The sequence below is a fragment of the Eufriesea mexicana genome, unplaced genomic scaffold (genome assembly GCF_001483705.2).
Source record: "Eufriesea mexicana isolate 0111107269 unplaced genomic scaffold, ASM148370v2 scaffold572, whole genome shotgun sequence".
Classification (NCBI taxonomy): domain Eukaryota; kingdom Metazoa; phylum Arthropoda; class Insecta; order Hymenoptera; family Apidae; genus Eufriesea; species Eufriesea mexicana.
Window position 1 is genome coordinate 40,355 of NW_016908738.1, and position 16,988 is coordinate 57,342.

The 16,988-nt window shown below is 36.3% G+C and overlaps 4 protein-coding genes across 12 annotated transcripts in view; 2 read left to right on the forward strand and 2 right to left on the reverse strand.

Moving 5' to 3' along the window:
* trio (trio Rho guanine nucleotide exchange factor) overlaps positions 1-5,507 on the forward strand; it is a 23,261-nt gene extending 17,754 nt beyond the window's left edge. For 5 of the 8 annotated variants that reach the window (XM_017897746.1, XM_017897748.1, XM_017897749.1 and 2 more), the window contains 6 exons: positions 1,711-2,023; positions 3,063-3,603; positions 3,789-4,173; positions 4,329-4,667; positions 4,793-4,985; positions 5,313-5,507. In XM_017897746.1, the coding sequence (XP_017753235.1) occupies positions 1,711-2,023; positions 3,063-3,603; positions 3,789-4,173; positions 4,329-4,667; positions 4,793-4,985; positions 5,313-5,420 (1,879 nt within the window). In that variant the 3' untranslated portion in view covers positions 5,421-5,507. Of the gene's footprint in view, positions 1-1,710; positions 2,024-2,097; positions 3,604-3,788; positions 4,174-4,328; positions 4,668-4,792; positions 4,986-5,312 lie in introns of those variants that run through there. The other 3 variants (XM_017897751.1, XM_017897752.1, XM_017897753.1) reach the window with 3 other exon arrangements.
* A 77-nt stretch (positions 5,508-5,584) lies between these two features.
* Positions 5,585-8,703, reverse strand: LOC108545924 (transcription factor E4F1). The gene is made up of 2 exons (XM_017897754.1): positions 8,182-8,703; positions 5,585-7,921 (listed from the first exon to the last, which is right to left on the reverse strand). The coding sequence occupies exons 1-2, from the start codon at positions 8,479-8,481 to the stop codon at positions 6,149-6,151; spliced, it is 2,073 nt and encodes a 690-aa protein (XP_017753243.1). The 5' UTR covers positions 8,482-8,703; the 3' UTR covers positions 5,585-6,148.
* Positions 8,704-8,940: 237 nt separating this feature from the next.
* LOC108545856 (putative E3 ubiquitin-protein ligase UBR7) lies at positions 8,941-11,159 on the forward strand. Its single transcript, XM_017897653.1, has 8 exons — positions 8,941-8,993; positions 9,240-9,454; positions 9,526-9,714; positions 9,783-9,932; positions 9,992-10,103; positions 10,262-10,443; positions 10,518-10,677; positions 10,758-11,159. Exons 2-8 carry the CDS (start codon positions 9,314-9,316, stop codon positions 10,907-10,909), a joined length of 1,086 nt encoding a protein of 361 aa, XP_017753142.1. The 5' UTR covers positions 8,941-8,993; positions 9,240-9,313; the 3' UTR covers positions 10,910-11,159.
* Positions 11,160-11,174: 15 nt separating this feature from the next.
* Positions 11,175-15,670, reverse strand: tan (C45 family peptidase tan). Of its 2 annotated transcripts, none has more exons than XM_017897652.1 (8): positions 15,549-15,670; positions 14,612-14,727; positions 13,225-13,422; positions 12,900-13,010; positions 12,516-12,732; positions 12,021-12,261; positions 11,751-11,947; positions 11,175-11,646 (listed from the first exon to the last, which is right to left on the reverse strand). In XM_017897652.1, exons 2-8 carry the CDS (start codon positions 14,702-14,704, stop codon positions 11,528-11,530), a joined length of 1,176 nt encoding a protein of 391 aa, XP_017753141.1. In that variant the 5' UTR covers positions 14,705-14,727; positions 15,549-15,670; the 3' UTR covers positions 11,175-11,527. The 2 variants fall into 2 exon arrangements, with proteins under 2 accessions (XP_017753141.1, XP_017753140.1); XM_017897651.1 differs by having other exon boundaries at positions 11,176-11,646; positions 15,489-15,670.
* Positions 15,671-16,988: the final 1,318 nt, after the last annotated feature.

Below are 16,988 nucleotides of genomic sequence, written 5' to 3' on the forward strand. Positions count from 1 at the left end.
CTCTTTCACCATATTGCGACGTGCTTCCTCTTGTTTGCCTTAACATTACAGTCCAGGAATCTACCTCGCTATTGCTGCTAAGTAGCTTTATCGCGAGAACGTCTCCTACTATATTCTATAATAATTACCTACCTCCTTTGGAGTAGTTTTTAATGTTCCTAGAACTGTGTCTGTCATGGTTCGTTGGAACATAATGCTATACAATGCAATATAATATGATAACAATACATTAGTACACGATATGATACAATATTATATAGTACGAAACGATACGGTACGGTACGGTACGGTACGATACGATACGGTACGGTATGGTACGATACGGTACGGTACGATACGGTACGATACGGTACGATACGGTACGGTACGGTACGGTACGGTACGGTACGATACGATACGATACGATACGATACGATACGATACGGTACGGTACGGTACGGTACGATGCGACACGATACAATACATATGACCAAACTGTTTCTTATTTCTTAGCTGTTTGCACATACGTGCATTTGGGGGTAGGTATATCGATTTGTACCCACTCACATCGGTTACATCCTCGTCACTACTCCTTTGTATCTTGTTGTTTAAAGAAAAATAACAGTAAAATGGAAAGGCGTGTTTGTTGCATGGTTCTATTTATGGGAGTTATGTATCTTTCGCGTGATTGCATGATTTCGCGTATATACGCGTGCGTGTATGAGTGTATAAGTGTGTGTTCGCGTGAGAAAAAGAGAAAGAGGGTGAGAAAGAAGGATAAGAAGGGAGGGGTGGGGGCGAGACAGATTTTATTATACGATCTGACTAAACGGGAAAAGTTTCGAACTAAAAAGGAAAATTGATCAAACAACGAACGCAACTATTATAAATAATTATACCGTTCCGTCTTTTTGTTTAGCGTTTAAACACTTTTCCTCGCTTTACTATTCATGGGAGCACGTTTATGGGTTTCATTGATTTTCATTTGGAAAGAAAAATAAATGCGCGTAGCTGTATGCACATGGACGAATAATCACGCGTATGTAAAATAGCAGAAAACATGACGCACGATAAATGGAAACGTATAACAGCGAGCATGTCCAACATGCTGACTCACCCCCACCAAAAACTATATTACCTATTAACGACATAACGCTGCAAGTGTATAATAATTTTAATAATGTTTATAATTGAAAGATTGAACGAATGCGGGGGATAGTATGCTGTAAATAAATGTGCATTTATGAAAGACGACATAAAACTAATGACTCGAGAAACGTAAACATTTTGTTTAGAATAAATTGTACATTGGTCAACATTCTAATTGTGATGCATCCTTTTCCCACGTCTATTTAACACTACTTACTTGTCATTTGACTAACAGCTTGTTTTCTCTTATTATTTTCTATAAGGACAGGGTACTGCATTGACAATTTGGCTTGGTTAAAATTTCAAATTGCTTTATATTTTATTAAACATTTTAAGCAATTTACGGGACTCGGTTGTTTTCGAAAATGAAATAACTAACAAAGTACAACATAATTGCGATTATATTATTAAAGCAAAAGTTAGATTACGTATAGTGATATTTATTACGGGAGTAAGCTACCCGAGCGTTGATTCGAGTTATAATATCTCATTGGAGTTATAATAACTCAACGCAATAGAAGTGCGTATTTTCATAGATGCCGTACCGTGTTTGAATTTCATTTATAATTTGCTGGCGTACAGTCGTGGCGTGAGTCCGGATTCTCCGTGTCGAGGGAGTATACCTTCCACGATTTCATCAACTATACCGAACATGTCTAAAACAAATGAAGAAGGGAGAAATGAAATTGCTGCTGCTACGTCTTCTACGGCTTCGAAAGCAGTAGCTACAGCTACAGGAGCGACAGCTACGACACCTTTGCAACGACCTTACACTGGAGGCTCGGATCAGGATACTTGGCAAACTTCAAGCCCTAGCAAAAGCAGATTAAATTTTCTCGAGGGATTCAGGAGCACCCTTCGACCTCGCTCGCCTGTTCGTAACAACTCTATCCCGGTGAGCAACAACACCGAAATTATCATTAACTCTTATACTTATATATACAACTCTATTTGCCTATTCGTAATTAGAACTCTTGCAATTGCAGCAAAAGGATTCTTCTTTCTCTTCCTCTTGATGCCTGTTGCTATTCGCTCTCTATTGTATAATTTTTCGTTGGTACGGTAATAACTTGTCTTCCCACTGTTTTCATTGATTGTGAAGAAAAAAATAGCGCCAAGAATGAAATACACCGTTTCTCGTTGATACGTTGTATCACTTCCCAACGTATAATGTTAGTGCATTTACTGTACAGACTTTGACAATTTGTTACTTTTATTCACGAAACCAATACAACCTTATTTCTTAATCGTCGCTCTTAACATGGTTGATGCCTTCAAACTCGATATCGTCTTTATTATTAAATGTGATTGCTGCTGTTTTCGCGTTTATTGTTATTATGATCGTGATCGTGATCGTGATCGTGATCGTGGTCGTGGTCGTGGTCGTGCTCGTGCTCGTGGTAGTGGTCGTCGTAGTCGTAGGTGTCGTCGTCGCTACCATTATGATTACAATTGTCGGAGCAGTAGCGGTAATTATCATGGATAATTTCGTTGTCGTCGACGTCATTATTATTATTATCTTGCTATATAAGAGGCATTGATCTGTTATCGTTATTTATAATATTATTGTAGTATTAGTAGTTTTTTCCAACGATAGTTTTGTACCATGGTGATGTGATAGAATCTATCGCTGTTGCTCTTACACTCTGCTGCTAAACAGTAGTTTCTTGCGGTTTCGTTGTAATATTACAATCGCTACCTGTTTATTAAGTATTGGGTCGCTGTTGCTGCTCGTTATTGTCATCGAATGCTTGTTGTTTAGCGGTGTACAAGATATCGAATAAACAAAGTGCGTCGAAGATTAGAATGAGGGAGATCAAGGAAGAATGATAATTTCAAGGGGAATGGGTGTGAAAGATGTGGAAAAGACGATGATCCGGTGCATGATCAGGAGGAGGGAAAAGATTCGTCAAGTTAATTAGGAGATTCCGTAGATCGTTCCAGGAAGCAGAGTAAGATTAACCGCAGATTGGGGCAAATTACACGCTGGAGAAGAATTGGAGATATTCCGTGTGGACGGTCCAGGGCTAATCGTCTCTCCAGTAGTTGGGAAAAAGGAGGAATTCTGGATTCCGGCGAGTCTCGTTCCAAATTCATCGATCAGCCGTGCATGGTCTTTTCGTCCGCGAAGAATCGATTCCGAGGGAGAGAACGTCCGTCTTCCGCAGGATATGCACGCGGAAGAGAACGGTCCTCCCGCGATCTTGACTATTCCGTGTTCGATCAGGGCGACGGCCGGTGGCGTGGCTCGACTCGTACTGGAAGCTCGTCGCGTGGAACGTGCAGTCGTCCGTTGGAGAAAGGAGGGACAACGATGTGACATCGAGAGAAACGATCGATATCGACTTTTCCGAACGAACGATTCCCTTTGTCTCGAAATTGCTCCTTGCCTTCCCTCTGATTCCGGGATTTACCACTGTCGCGTCGAACATGAAACGGGTTCTTGTTCAGCAAAAATTCCCCTTCGTATCGTAGGTATGTATGTTGCTATACATAGATTTATTTATTTATTTATTTATTCATTTATTTATATCTGCGTGCGTGCGTGCATATGTATCTATTGTATATAACAGTATGTAATATCGTGCATGCATTCGAGTATGAAGTACGCGTAAATTAATGAAGAAACTTTTTTTCTCCTTTTTTTCCCATCTCTATAGGTATCGATAAAACAAACGTTTGGTGCGATGCGATCGAATGCAATCGATCGAACGGATTTGCAACAAAGGAACCATCGTCGATTGTTTTGCTGCCGAATTTGAGGAAAAGAGCAACGAAAGATATAGAAGCTGAACAATTTATTAGTAAATATATCGAATTGGAAGAATTAGGAGTCGGTAGATTCGCTAGAGTATGCTGTGCAATGGAGAAAGGATTTGACCGAGAAGTAGCGCTGAAGCAAATATCCCGTTTAAAACAACCATTATTGCTAACACGAGCGGAGTATGATCTTCTTAGAAGCATACATCATGACAATATCGTTCGAGCGTTTGCGCTCTTCGAGGATGCACCTCAACCGGATATCGATACTATCGTTTTGGAGCTGTCAGTATCTTTTTCTTTTCCCTCTTTCCTCCTTTCCTCTTCTTCTCTTTTTCTCATTTTCCTGTTTTCCTCACTTGCCGATAACCATCGTCATCATCGATACGCGCACTACTTCGTTGCTCTTCATACCGAACTGCTTTTACTTTTGCATACAGGGTCAAAGGTCCGACGTTGTTCGCGTATCTCGGTGAACAAATCGAATATACGGAAGCAACTGTTGCAAGATACACCAGTCAATTGTTATCAGCGTTACAATGGCTTCACTCGCGTAAACGTGCTCATTTAGATCTAAAACCGGAAAATGTTCTGGTCGATGACGAAAGTGGTGTGGTAAAACTGATCGATTTTGGTGAAGCTGTCAGAGCAGTACCGCTCGATGAAGTCGTTCCTCCCGTTGATTTAGAATTTGCCGCCCCAGAATCAGTTCTCGGTAAACCAACAGGATCTTATACGGACATGTGGGCTGCCGGTGTCTTTCTTTATGCACTGTTAAGGTAACTAAGGTAACTTGTAACAATCTCGCGCGCCCATATGCGTATGTGTGTCTATATATGTATATTTTATGAAACAAATCTTTCCTGACCAATGAATGAATTTATGAAATTTTTCCTGCATACAGTGGGCTTTCGCCCTTCCTGGACGATTCTATCGAAGAAACTACCGCAAATATACTCAAGTGTGATTTTTGTTTCCCTGACGAATATTTCAAGGAGATATCGGACGATGTGAAAAATCTTCTTGAAACGTTGCTACATTTACGTGGCGAAGACAGGGCAACCGCCCAAGTAACTTTATCATCACCTTGGTTTAAGGTAACCGATACAATTTATTATCTTACCGACCTCTTCGCTTTTGTTATAGTTTCATCAAGCTAGCTTTGCAGATCAGCTGTACGAACCGACTGAGCACGACACCGTCAATATTGCAAAATATCAATCTCGATTAGAATCGTGGTACAATATCAATTAAATTATCTCGAAAGGTGCTCGTGTGTAAACATAAAGTATCTGCAAACACTCCACTGATTCCAAACACCATAATATTCGTCTAAATTTCTCAATTGTTTTACCATTCAAATGAATTCCATGGTAAAAATTTCCATTGTTTCAAAGATTAAATCACTGCGATTTTTGTTTCAGATATCGATTGGTGCAACAATCCCTTCTTCCCGAATGCTTGCATTTATCGACCGTCGTGCTCACCGCTCAAAATCTCACCAGGATCGGAATAGTAGTTTTTATTCTTGAATCAGTATCGTTCGCAAAAGACATATTTATTGATTAATAATAACTCTAAAAGCTACCGGCCAAACTCGACCGATTGTAAATAATAAACAACAATTGCGATCCGTTACATCCATTCGCATACGGACGCCCGTAAACTATCGCACTCGCACATGTTCTGTTATTTACATATATACGCGTATGTTAAACCGAACCTTCGTAGTACACCTTTCTACGCATTAAATGAAAGCAACATATTTTTATGTTATGAACGTAATATACATCGCAAACGCTCTCACCCGCGAACAAATGTATTTCTACCGATGCGCTCCTTTTTTATACGAGTCACACGTCGTTATCGTATATATGACATGCTGTGTTATTGATGCTTTCTATTCTCGGACATTTGTACTTTTTTTACGTTATTTACTCAATATAGATAGATAAATGAAAAAAGGTGATCTAGTTGCTCGATCATCTTAACAAACGTTAACAAACGTCTTGTTACATTAGTCAGATCAAAATATATTCCCTATTTCATATAATAGAAAGTTGAGTTGAAAATTCGATATAACACAAACGCGCACAATGCGTAATATTTTAATAGACTGATTAATTTTCGTACCCTTTCATTTTCCCTCATATCACCGAAGCCTGATGTCTCCTTGACCGATAAATCCAATGAATAGAAATGATAAATCACCTCTATCGTTACACGATTATTATGTAATAAGTAAAGTAAATTCATTCTATCATGGTGATATTCTTAATCGTTTGCAATGATCCAGTACGTGTTGTTCGTATTCGTCCAGTGAAGAAAAGGTCTTGTTGTCACAGAGAAGACACGTCGCATCCTTCCTATTCATTGAATGACGACGCATTCGATGAATACTGAGTTCCACTGTATCTTGCATTTGTTCGTTACAATCCGGACAAGTCGGTACTGATTCTTCACCGATGGTTGCTCCTTCTTCTGTTTCCTCAGTCGCATTAACTTTGCACGTATTACTCGAATTAATTACGCTTTTAGTCTTCTCATCCGAATTATTCGATTCTGAAATTCCAACTATATTCGAAGATATAATTGAAGAGTACTCAGATTCTGCTTCAAATTCTATCGTAGTCTTTGAGGATGATACTAATTCGTTCTCGGCTTTTTGCGAATTTTCATGATCCTTGTGAAACGATACGACCGAATTTTCTGGATGATTTTCCATGTGCCCAATTAATTCTTGTTTAGAAGCAAATGTCAATCCACATGAATCGCAGGAATAATTCGTTCGATCGTGCATTTCACATTTGTTTATATGTTCCCTTAGTACTCTTTTCTCGAGAAATTCTTCGTGACAATGTTCACAGCGATATATTCGATTTCCGTGGCGTAAACTACGATGCTTCGAAAGTAACGATTCATTTTCGTAACAAGTTAGACAATCTATACACATATATCCGGATAATTGAGAATGATTGGACAATAAATGTGTTTGTAACTGACGTCTAAGTTTAAATGATTCGTTGCAAAATTCACAATGTATTCGTTGAATTTCGTGCTCTGCTATCGACTTCGTTGCATCAGACTGCGTTTCTATTTCTACTTTAACTTCGCTTCCCATTTCAGTTTTCATTTCCATTCCCGACGTTTCTGATACTGTCTCCGCTTGTAACATCATTTCCGGTTCAATTACTTGTTCCACTATTTTCTTTTCTGTCTTTTCCTCCAATTTCGTTTCTATTTCTTGTTTGGGAACAGTTTGATATCTGTGATCGTTCATTACTTTTAATACATCAGACCAATCTAATTCTTCATCGCTATGACATGTATCAGTGAGCAATGAAAATACTGTATCACCGTGTCTTTCCTCGTCTTTGCTTATGACACTCTGTGATTCGTTTTTTAATGTAGTCGCTTCGTTCACTCTGGTTTCATATGTCGTATTATCGTTTACGTTGGAATTTGAAATTGAGATTGCTATTTGGGCAGATCTTTGCCTTGCTCTTGCTCTAGCAGCATATCCTCTAGTGCGAGGTCTACCGCGACCACGTCTAAAAATACCACGGGTAATTTTTGGCGCACGATCCTGAACCTGCTGTTGTTGTTCCTCCTCTTTTTCTTTCTCTTTCTGTTTTTCCTTCTGTTCGTTTCTCATGTGTTCACCGATTGAATAAAGAGGTTTCCTGGGTGTATTACTTGATCGAGTATTTGGAAATACATGACGTAGTGTATTATCGGCTACATAAATCTGTTGGAAAAACTTAAAAGACTGTTCCAGCTTGTCGACACATTCGTCACACATCTTTGTTGGTAAAGCATCTTCGTCGTCAATTTCTATCAAAAGTTTCAATTTTGATAGAAGGCTCATATCCGTGCCTTTCCCCTTGGTTGTCATACTTACAAGGTTCTGTTTCTTGCTCGCACACGTTCTACACCATTGATCCACTTCAAATTCAGAAGGAGCATTTTTTTCTTTAAGTTGATCTGTTGCTACTTCCTCCATAGAACTTTCTTGACCGTTTAATTGCACTTTCTAAAATTCGAAATAGAAAAAATTTCATGCTACATAATGCTACATAATGCTACATAATAGTATATAATACTACATAATGCTACATAATACTACATAATGCTACTCTAATTGAATTATTTATACGTATTGCAATTATATTAATAGATAAGGCATAATTTAATTTCTTATTTGCATATAAGAGCACTTAAATTTGTGCTTATTAATGAAAACCTTAAGAATAAGAGAACCAGAAATGAATACAATATATAAGAAATACTTACCCGTCGTGTTTTCAAATTTCTCAATGTTCTCGATATAGTACTCCAATGTGGAGAAGGAACTGCATTTTCCTTTAAAGTGCCTTTACTCAGGTAGCAATCCTCCGTGAAATGGTTATTACAAACAAAAAATTTCATAGACCGTAAAGCATCCAGATCACTTCCAATTAGATCCACGTGACCACTGTTGATCAACCACCTCACACAGAGACCGGTATCGCAAACGGGAAGTTCGTGAAGTATTTGCTCCTTTTCCCGGGTGTCGACACAATCGATATATCTGCATTTGGTTACTTCCTCCATTACTCGTGATTTCAAAGAATTCGCAAAGTAATGTGGGAAAAGCTCGAACAGCTCTCAGATTCGTTGAAAGTTTTGCCTTTTGCTCAAAAATAGTTGGAAAGCTTTGTATATTTAAGTCAGGTTAGGCATAATTAAGGCGCGAAAAGCAAAGCTACTGAACATGCATGCCATCTCTCGATACTTATCAATACCATTACAGATGGTGCATGTTTATCTATTTTAATCTATGATAGATGATAATACATACATAAAGAGCATTGCATATAAAATTAACATGTATGTTAACTGTTCACTTGAATGTATAATAAAACAGATCGATTAATTGAAATTTCAGTATTTAGATGATATGAATTTTTAAACTTACTCCAAATTGAAATATTGAAACGGTTTGATACTCGACGTATGAATTTTGTATCAGTGATCAATGAAAATAGATAATACGAAGAAATATATATTTTATAAGTAACGTCAATAATTAAGACTATATGGACAAAACGTACGATCCGTAAAAGGTAAGAGCGCTATTGTCGCGATAATGATTGACTAGTAACAATTCCGCATACGAAGACGCGCGAAACAACCTAAAACGTTATAAGAAGTGGTTCGATATTACTTTGGTGGGAACGTTGTCTTTTAAAATTTTTCGCGTTTTGCAAATTTAAATAAAACATTATCGATCGTTTTAACTTGACGAAGATTTGATTTGTGAAAAGAAAAATATTGGGAATGAAAGTTTAGCGTGATAACTTTGATTCCAGATTTCTAATACGTGATTAAAAAGATTGTCATTAATTCGGATTATTATTATTATTATTATCATAAATTAAACAAAATGTCTGAGAATGTCGAGGAAATTATCGAAGAAGAAAATTCGGTTACAATGTTAGATGTACTACGGGAAGAAAATCAATTGGAAGAAGACGCCTATGCAGTGTTGGGCGCGTCTGATGACAAAAATTGCACATACAGCAAGGTTTTGCAACATGAGCTTTAATTTAACACGTATGAAAGTAAACTATAAGTAAATCATTGGATTTTTTTCAGGGATATACACGGCAAGCTCTTTACGCATGCAAAACTTGTTGTCAGAAATCAGTGCGAGCAGCAGTTTGCCTAGCTTGTAGTTTTCATTGTCACGAAGGTCATGAACTTATTGAACTGTATACTAAAAGGCATTTCAGATGTGACTGTGGTAATTCGAAGTTTGGAGGAAAAAAATGTAACTTGGAGCTTGTAGGTTCGCTATTATACTTTCTACCTTTATGTCTATTCTTTTTTTTTATTTTATATTTTGTTTATAGTCAAAGGATTCTGTAAATTCCGAAAATCAATATAATCATAACTTTGATGGCGTTTATTGCACATGTGAGAGACCATATCCAGATCCAGATGATACGATTAACGATGAAATGTTACAATGTATAATTTGTGAAGACTGGTATCATTCGAAGGTAACAAGCCTGCATAAAAATTGAAATATTTTGAGACTAATTGCAATTACTATTGCTAGCATTTAGAATGTGAAAAAGAAATACCAGTGGATGCTGCATACGATGAAATGATTTGTGCTGGTTGTATGAAAATTAATGATTTCCTTTGGAATTATGCTAATAAATACACAGGTAACTTAGAATTGTTTTTAAAACGATAACTTTTTCGATCATTAATTATCGTTATCAATATCGTCGTTATTGTTCTTGTTATAATTGTTGTTTGTTATTTTCGTAGCGCATCGTTATTTCGAAAATGTATTTAATAGCATCACATATCACGATTGCAGCTTTTACGGCAACGGAAGTTTCTTTCGAGGATAAAGAAGATGAATCGACCAATATGGAAAATCAAGGAAAAGGATGTACAATGCCAAAAAATAATTCTACAAGAAGAATATTATCACAAGGAAGCTGTTTTTGGATAGAAGGATGGAGAGCTGCGCTATGTACTTGCGAAGCATGTAAAGAGGTATAATTTCTTATCACTTTGATAAATTACTTATCTTGGATTTTTGTAAACTTTAAAAAATTTTGCGATTGCAGCTTTATCGAGAGAAACATATTTTGTTTCTTCTTGATCCAACGGACAGTGTACACGCTTATGAGGAAGCTGGTAAAATCAATAGTCGAGAATCACAATATGAAAAGGGTATGAAAGCGCTTGCTTCTTTAGGTCACGTGGAACAATTGACAGCCATCGAAGGTAATACGTTGATTCAACATTTGTTTAAATTGGTTAGTCATATTCGTTTATTTCACTTAATCGGATACATACACTTGCAGAATACAATAACATGAAGGAACGATTAAAACAGTATTTGCAAAAGTTTGCTGAAAACAAGAAAGTAGTGCGAGAAGAAGATATAAAGGAATTCTTTTCGGAAATGGAATCGAAAAAACGGCCAAAAGTTGTGATACCTACATATTGTCGTTGAAATGCATTACTCGAGCATTTTTCGTTTCTAACGGAAACAAAAAAGTTGATGTATCTTTATATTATTGCAAATGATATATTTTACTTTTATATATTCCATTTATTTGCAAAGTTTAATCATGTGATGCTAAATTATCTTGGATTTGGTATTTTTAAAGTTGAGTGTAATAAATCGCAACTGTTTTTTAGATATGTATGTATATTTAGAAGAAAGGTAAAAATATCTTATTATTTTTGTAAAACCTCGATCTCGATCTAATTTCTTTTCTCTCTTCTCTTTTTCTTTTTCATTTTTTTTTTCTTTTTTCTTTTTCTTGTAATATCTGGGTTTGTCCTGATTTCTATTTTGATCGTATTTAATAGATGAAAACAATTGATCGAGGTGTATAAAAATATGATAGGAGAACATGGAAGATGGTAAGATTTGATAGTAGAAGGAAAATATTATGATTTGTAGAGAAGTTTCGATGTCATCGATTAGAATAATTGGTAGAAGTGCAATGTAAATGAGGGAAAAAAAAAGATAAATGGAAGAAATTACAGATTTCGTGATGTAAAAACTGATAGAAAAATAGGTGAAGTTGAACACGAAGAAATGTTACTTTGGTTGTTGGTAAATTTACGTAGCAGAAGTTGCTGATTCGTCATGGAATCGTAATGGTATGACCAAGACCGGCTCTGTAGTGTTCGGCTTGTTCGTATAGATAGACCAGGTTTTTTCAATACAGTCAAAGATACCTATATTTGTACGATTATTTGTATGATATTGATAGATACTTTGTTACGATTATAATAATCAAATGATATGAAAGAAAAAAACAGGAATAAGTTGTGTAACATACCAGTCGCTATAGTTTTTACACGATCATCCTTATTATTTTCTTGGTAGACTCTGTATTCGTCGTCCGTTTGATCGCTTAAAATATCTAAAACATCTTGACGGGTTTTAGCGGGGGGGTAGTTAGAAATGGTAGCCATTCTTTTTACGCTGCTATTTATGATAAGTCCTTCAACTTCTGATATTTTCAGTCGTAGATATCTGGAAGACGAACAGTCGAAAATACCGGTAACGTCTATGTATGTGATTAAGAAGAATGAAAAAATAAACTTACTTATTACAATGGTACGTATTTTCTCCAGGACTAACAGTCAAAATGCTCAATTGTGATTGCGTGTCACTGATCTCACAAGGACCGACCTCGGCATTATGAAACATTCTATCCCCTTCTTGTGTTAGAAAAGTCATATTCACAGAAAATCCTTCTGCCGCACCGAAACCTTTATTTCTTAGAATCTGTTGAGCTTGTACGTAATTCTCTGCAGCTAATAACGCTCGAGTAAGGAAGTATCTAGCTGTACGAGATAATTTCAATTGTACCAATGAAACTGGTTGATACCAATTGTAAATGAAATAATAATAAAGAAAGAAAAAGGAATAAGAGTGGGGGAGGGTGAAAGGAAGCGTATAAAGAAAAAACGAAGAAGAAAATGACATTCTAGTACAACGAATAAAGTTAACGATCGAAAAGATCTTTTTTCTAACGAAATATATTTGAAATATATGTACATAGATAAAAAATGAAAAAAATATGGGAAAACATACTTACGCGTTTTACCAGATCTCAAGTTTGCGGCGCTAAGCGTATTGATAGTATAAACGAGACCATGATGATTGTAACCCATCGTATATCCGGGTAAAAATCCGGCATAACTTAAAGATGTAAAATTCTCTTCCTTGTATCCTGGTTCGAGTACATGTGCAGAAACCAAGTACCAATGATTTAAAGTTTCGCTGAGGGCATCCTCGTTGTGTCCTAAAATTTCCTATTTCAAAATATCCATACGATAAAGAAAAGTGATATTAAAAAAGGCAGATGGAAGTATTACATTATAAATATTAGAGACTGTTTTAAAAAATTAAAAATTACAAACTATGTAAAATCGTACATGATGCTGTGTAAACAATTTTTCTCCTACGCTTGGTCACTTACTTGCCCTGGTTGATTGCACATGATGGTCGAACATCCAACGGGTAACGCATTTCCCTTTAGTCCTCTATTTGCTACATTTGGTACGATATCGTCTAAATGCATCAGAAATAACTGCAAAGAAGGAAATCATTCAGTCGAGTTTTATAAGTTTATTCCTTTTATGCTGGAAGCAATTGTTGTAGGAAAAAGAAACGCGTATCGAGTGTTGATTTCGTTTATCACACAAGGGAACGTACTTAAGCACGCAAGGAAGAAATTGCGCGCGCATATATTTGAGTACGCGAAGCAAATTCGAGAAGCTATGCTTTTCGAAATTTGTACGTACTTTATAAAAAGGAATGTTGGCACCATCAGCGGTTCCTTGAATTTCTTTCAAATATCCGGGAAATTGCTCTTCTACGCAGGCAAGGGTTTCGTCGTAAATTTTTCTACCCGCTTCTGTCTCGTATAGCGGTAAATATGTTTCATTAAGCGGTTGATATATACTGACAAACTCTTGAATCAGACCAGAGAATGTGCGACCCTGAATAAGAAAAGACATTATCAGAGAAGCACGATACTACTGGTTTTGAGATTAAACGAAATCGAATCTCCTTCGTCACGGATCGATCGATTTTTCCTAATTGGAAAATTGTTGAAATTTCGTTTTATTCTCCTTTTTCACCCTTCTTATTATGTAATCTCGTTTTACCTACATACATTGAAATGGCGATTCCATCGAAACGCGAAGATAGTGCTACGAGGTTCGTTAAAAAGCTCGAGCTTGAAAATATCGCATTTCACGAACAATTCAGGTCGCGAGTGCATTATTATAATATCTGCACATACATATACGATGGTATCTTTTCAAACAGCAAACGCTCGAAGTTGCATAATATTATGTAACTATCATTATATAACATATTGAATCTCTCAGAAATACTCAGGTGTGAGAACGATTTAAGCCTACAATTTACGATCTATCGTTTGGATGCACGTACAAAGGCAAAATATATATAGTAGAACATATCATGTCGTATAAAATCGAACAAAGATGATGCAAAACATTCACACATAGAACAAAGGGAGGAAATTTATGTCGTTAAACAAGTTTTCTAACTGATAATGAGTTTAGATGATCGAAGATTAATTATGTTAGTTCACATCACTATGCCATTCGATCCGATGAAAACTTGACCAATTACAAATATTTGGGTTAACTCGGACATAAAACTCGTAGAAAACTTAACACGGCTAAGTACGCGATGATGATGATGATGGCAATGACAATGGCGATGATGATGATACGTATATGTATACGTATCTACTTATAATATATACACGGTATATCGATCGCAGATCAATTCATGGAAGAATTAGAAGAAGCAGGAATTTCTAGTTCTTAATAATTATTTTCCAGGTGAATCCAAAGTTAATAAAATTCACTCAGGGTATTCCACCTTCTTTTTCAAACATAATCAAACGTAGCTACAATCATCTTATAATGATCTTGGTTTAACCGACTTATGTAATCGATCATTCCGTTTCTTGATGAGTTTTTTCTTTTTTTTTCTGTCTCTCTTATGTCGTTGTTATATTTCCACAAAAATACGAAGCCCGCAATACGAAAATTGTATAAAAAGTATGGAATGTACATACATACGTGATGCAACGATAATAATATAACGACAATATAAAAGAAATGAATATGTTACAAACAATTGAATTCTTACAATATCGAAGCCGACGTCGTAATGAGTTCCTCTGGTGTAAATGACAGGAATTGCGTGCCTTCTTCCGATGTCCTGTGTCTTATTAGTAGTCATCTTTCGATAGGACGTTGTCGTTTCTAGGCAAATAATTAATATTACGATTAAAATTTCTATGTTATTTCGTTAACGTATTCACAGGTTAAGATCGTTATCTCGTTATCCGATCGTTATCCTGATTTTGTCTCGCTTTTATGTTTACGTGTTTTTTAATCCGCATCGTTAAATCTCGCCTTTCTTTAATTCTCTTCAACCCGCAATATCTTGTATTTTTCTTCCTGCACTAGCATGCCTATGTGTTCTCTAACGCGTTTGTTCATATCCGTGTGTTGCCGAATATTGACGATGTTTCCTTGTTTAATTATCCGATATGTACAAAGTATTACGCGATATATCGGACATATCTAGTTCATTTTGCTCCGCAAATCGCAATATCTACAATCGTATTACATCAACCTTGTTAGTGTGCCAACGAAATTTCTTCCTTTAAAAACACTCTTTTCCAAATTTCCACGTCCCGCTCAACGGGAAATTATTCGAGCAATGAACAAAAGAACGAGGCAAGACGGGTGATAAAGCGTTGCATTGTACAATATAAAATAGGGTGAACGAAAAACGTTGAACGAACGAAGCAGGTTCGAGTAGTAATCGCAACGAATCGTAAAAACAATAATCGATTTCTGACAAGAATATCAATTTTCAACATAATAACAAGGTGATAAAAATGTGGGAAAAACTCGAAAACAACTATTATTATACAGCATAAATTCGCGTTTTACCGATATATGTACGTATACGATGATTACCCCAGTTTTTTCCTCAATTTTTCTCTGAAACTTACCCTCAAAGAGTACCGGCAGCACGCTTTGATATTCTAACACGCTGGACATGTAAAAATTACCGAAAATGGATATGGACAACTGACTCCAAACGTCGTTCCAACGGCGATGATCGTCGCGCGTGACTGACGGTTCACGATCGGCTTCTCTTCGCTGCGAAGACTGTAAGTCTAATCTACCTTTTATCGACTTACATCGATTAGCAGAGTTGTGCGGTATGGATAGTCAAGTTACCTCCAGGGGGGACGGAATTCCTCAACGTTTAAAGAATGTATTGTGCTATCGTGCCACCGGCATCGCCACCGTTATTGTGATTTTGTCACACAGACTCATATTTTCCGATCTGATCCGATCCGATCTTTCTACGTCGTAATACATATACGAAGAAAGTCTTAGAATATAAAAAAGTCTTTATAGCGTGACAATGGTATGTTGCAATAGGAGAAAACTAAATTCATTTTTCATTTCATACAAGTTAATGTATCATCGATGATTCCAAATTTACATCTATACGGCGCGCTTCGAACAATATTATACTCGATAAATAATCTGTGAATAATAAAGATTTCGTACAACGATCGAAAGATGCGGTAATAAATTAAGCTTCCTCTTACCAGCAGTTTTACTATTAATATCTAGAACGTCACGAGCGAAGACAAGAAGTGCCGCTTTCATTACTGACAGATAAATCGTGTAGTTTTGATAAGTACGTACGATCCATATCATGCTGCGCTGCTCAAGAACGATTTCAATTCAATTTATTCGTTGTTACAAAGAAATGTTATATTTTCGCTACATTGTTAGTTTTACGTGCTATTACATTCGAGAAACAACGCGTATTAGATATCGCATACGCTATATCATACGCACACTTTTATCGATATATTAGCTTACTTTCGAATTTGGAACTAAATTGATAATAAATCTACTTTATCAGTTGTAGATACAAATTCGTTTTTGCTAATTATATTTCTACCTTTATTCAGTTCCGTTAAAGGAAATGCGATCGAGTACTTGCGTCTACTCGGTCTGTTGGTACACCATCGACACTAATGGTATAAACCTGTTTAGACCGTCTGGTACTTCGTACTTTATATATTGCAAATTCTACTTATATGTACATTTCTCCTTTATTGTCGTATCCACATAAAAAAAAAAAAAAAACGGATGAAAATGTTTTAAAGAAGATTTTCTAATCGAAACATTCTCAGTCTCTTTCGTACGATGATACAGAGGAATGGAAGGAAAAAGGACGAGCATAACAGGAGATTACAGATATGTATATCTGCAATGCAAGATCTAATTATAAAGCATAATGAAATATAATTATGTACTGAAACAGAAATACGACAAAATTTCATACGCATTGCAACTCTTGCGATCATCAGCCATTACTGTGGCTTCCAAATACGCTCATTTGGCTGCTATAACTGGTCGAGAATCAGAGCTCGAATCTCTTTTACGGTTTCTTTTAAAGCTTGCGGTGCAACATTGTGAACATT

Coding starts and splice junctions, on each gene's coding strand:
- LOC108545924 (XM_017897754.1), bottom strand. CDS start 8,481: ATGGAGGAAGTAACCAAATGCAGATATATCGATTGTGTCGACACCCGG. Junction 7,922..8,181: donor GAAATTTGAAAACACGACGG/GTAAGTATTTCT, acceptor TTCGAATTTTAG/AAAGTGCAATTAAACGGTCA.
- LOC108545856 (XM_017897653.1), top strand. CDS start 9,314: ATGTCTGAGAATGTCGAGGAAATTATCGAAGAAGAAAATTCGGTTACA. Junction 9,933..9,991: donor AAGACTGGTATCATTCGAAG/GTAACAAGCCTG, acceptor TACTATTGCTAG/CATTTAGAATGTGAAAAAGA. Junction 10,678..10,757: donor ACAATTGACAGCCATCGAAG/GTAATACGTTGA, acceptor ATACACTTGCAG/AATACAATAACATGAAGGAA.
- tan (XM_017897651.1), bottom strand. CDS start 15,537: ATGTCCAGCGTGTTAGAATATCAAAGCGTGCTGCCGGTACTCTTTGAG. Junction 13,423..14,611: donor ACGACGTCGGCTTCGATATT/GTAAGAATTCAA, acceptor TTTCTTATTCAG/GGTCGCACATTCTCTGGTCT. Junction 12,262..12,515: donor CTTGAGATCTGGTAAAACGC/GTAAGTATGTTT, acceptor TATCTCGTACAG/CTAGATACTTCCTTACTCGA.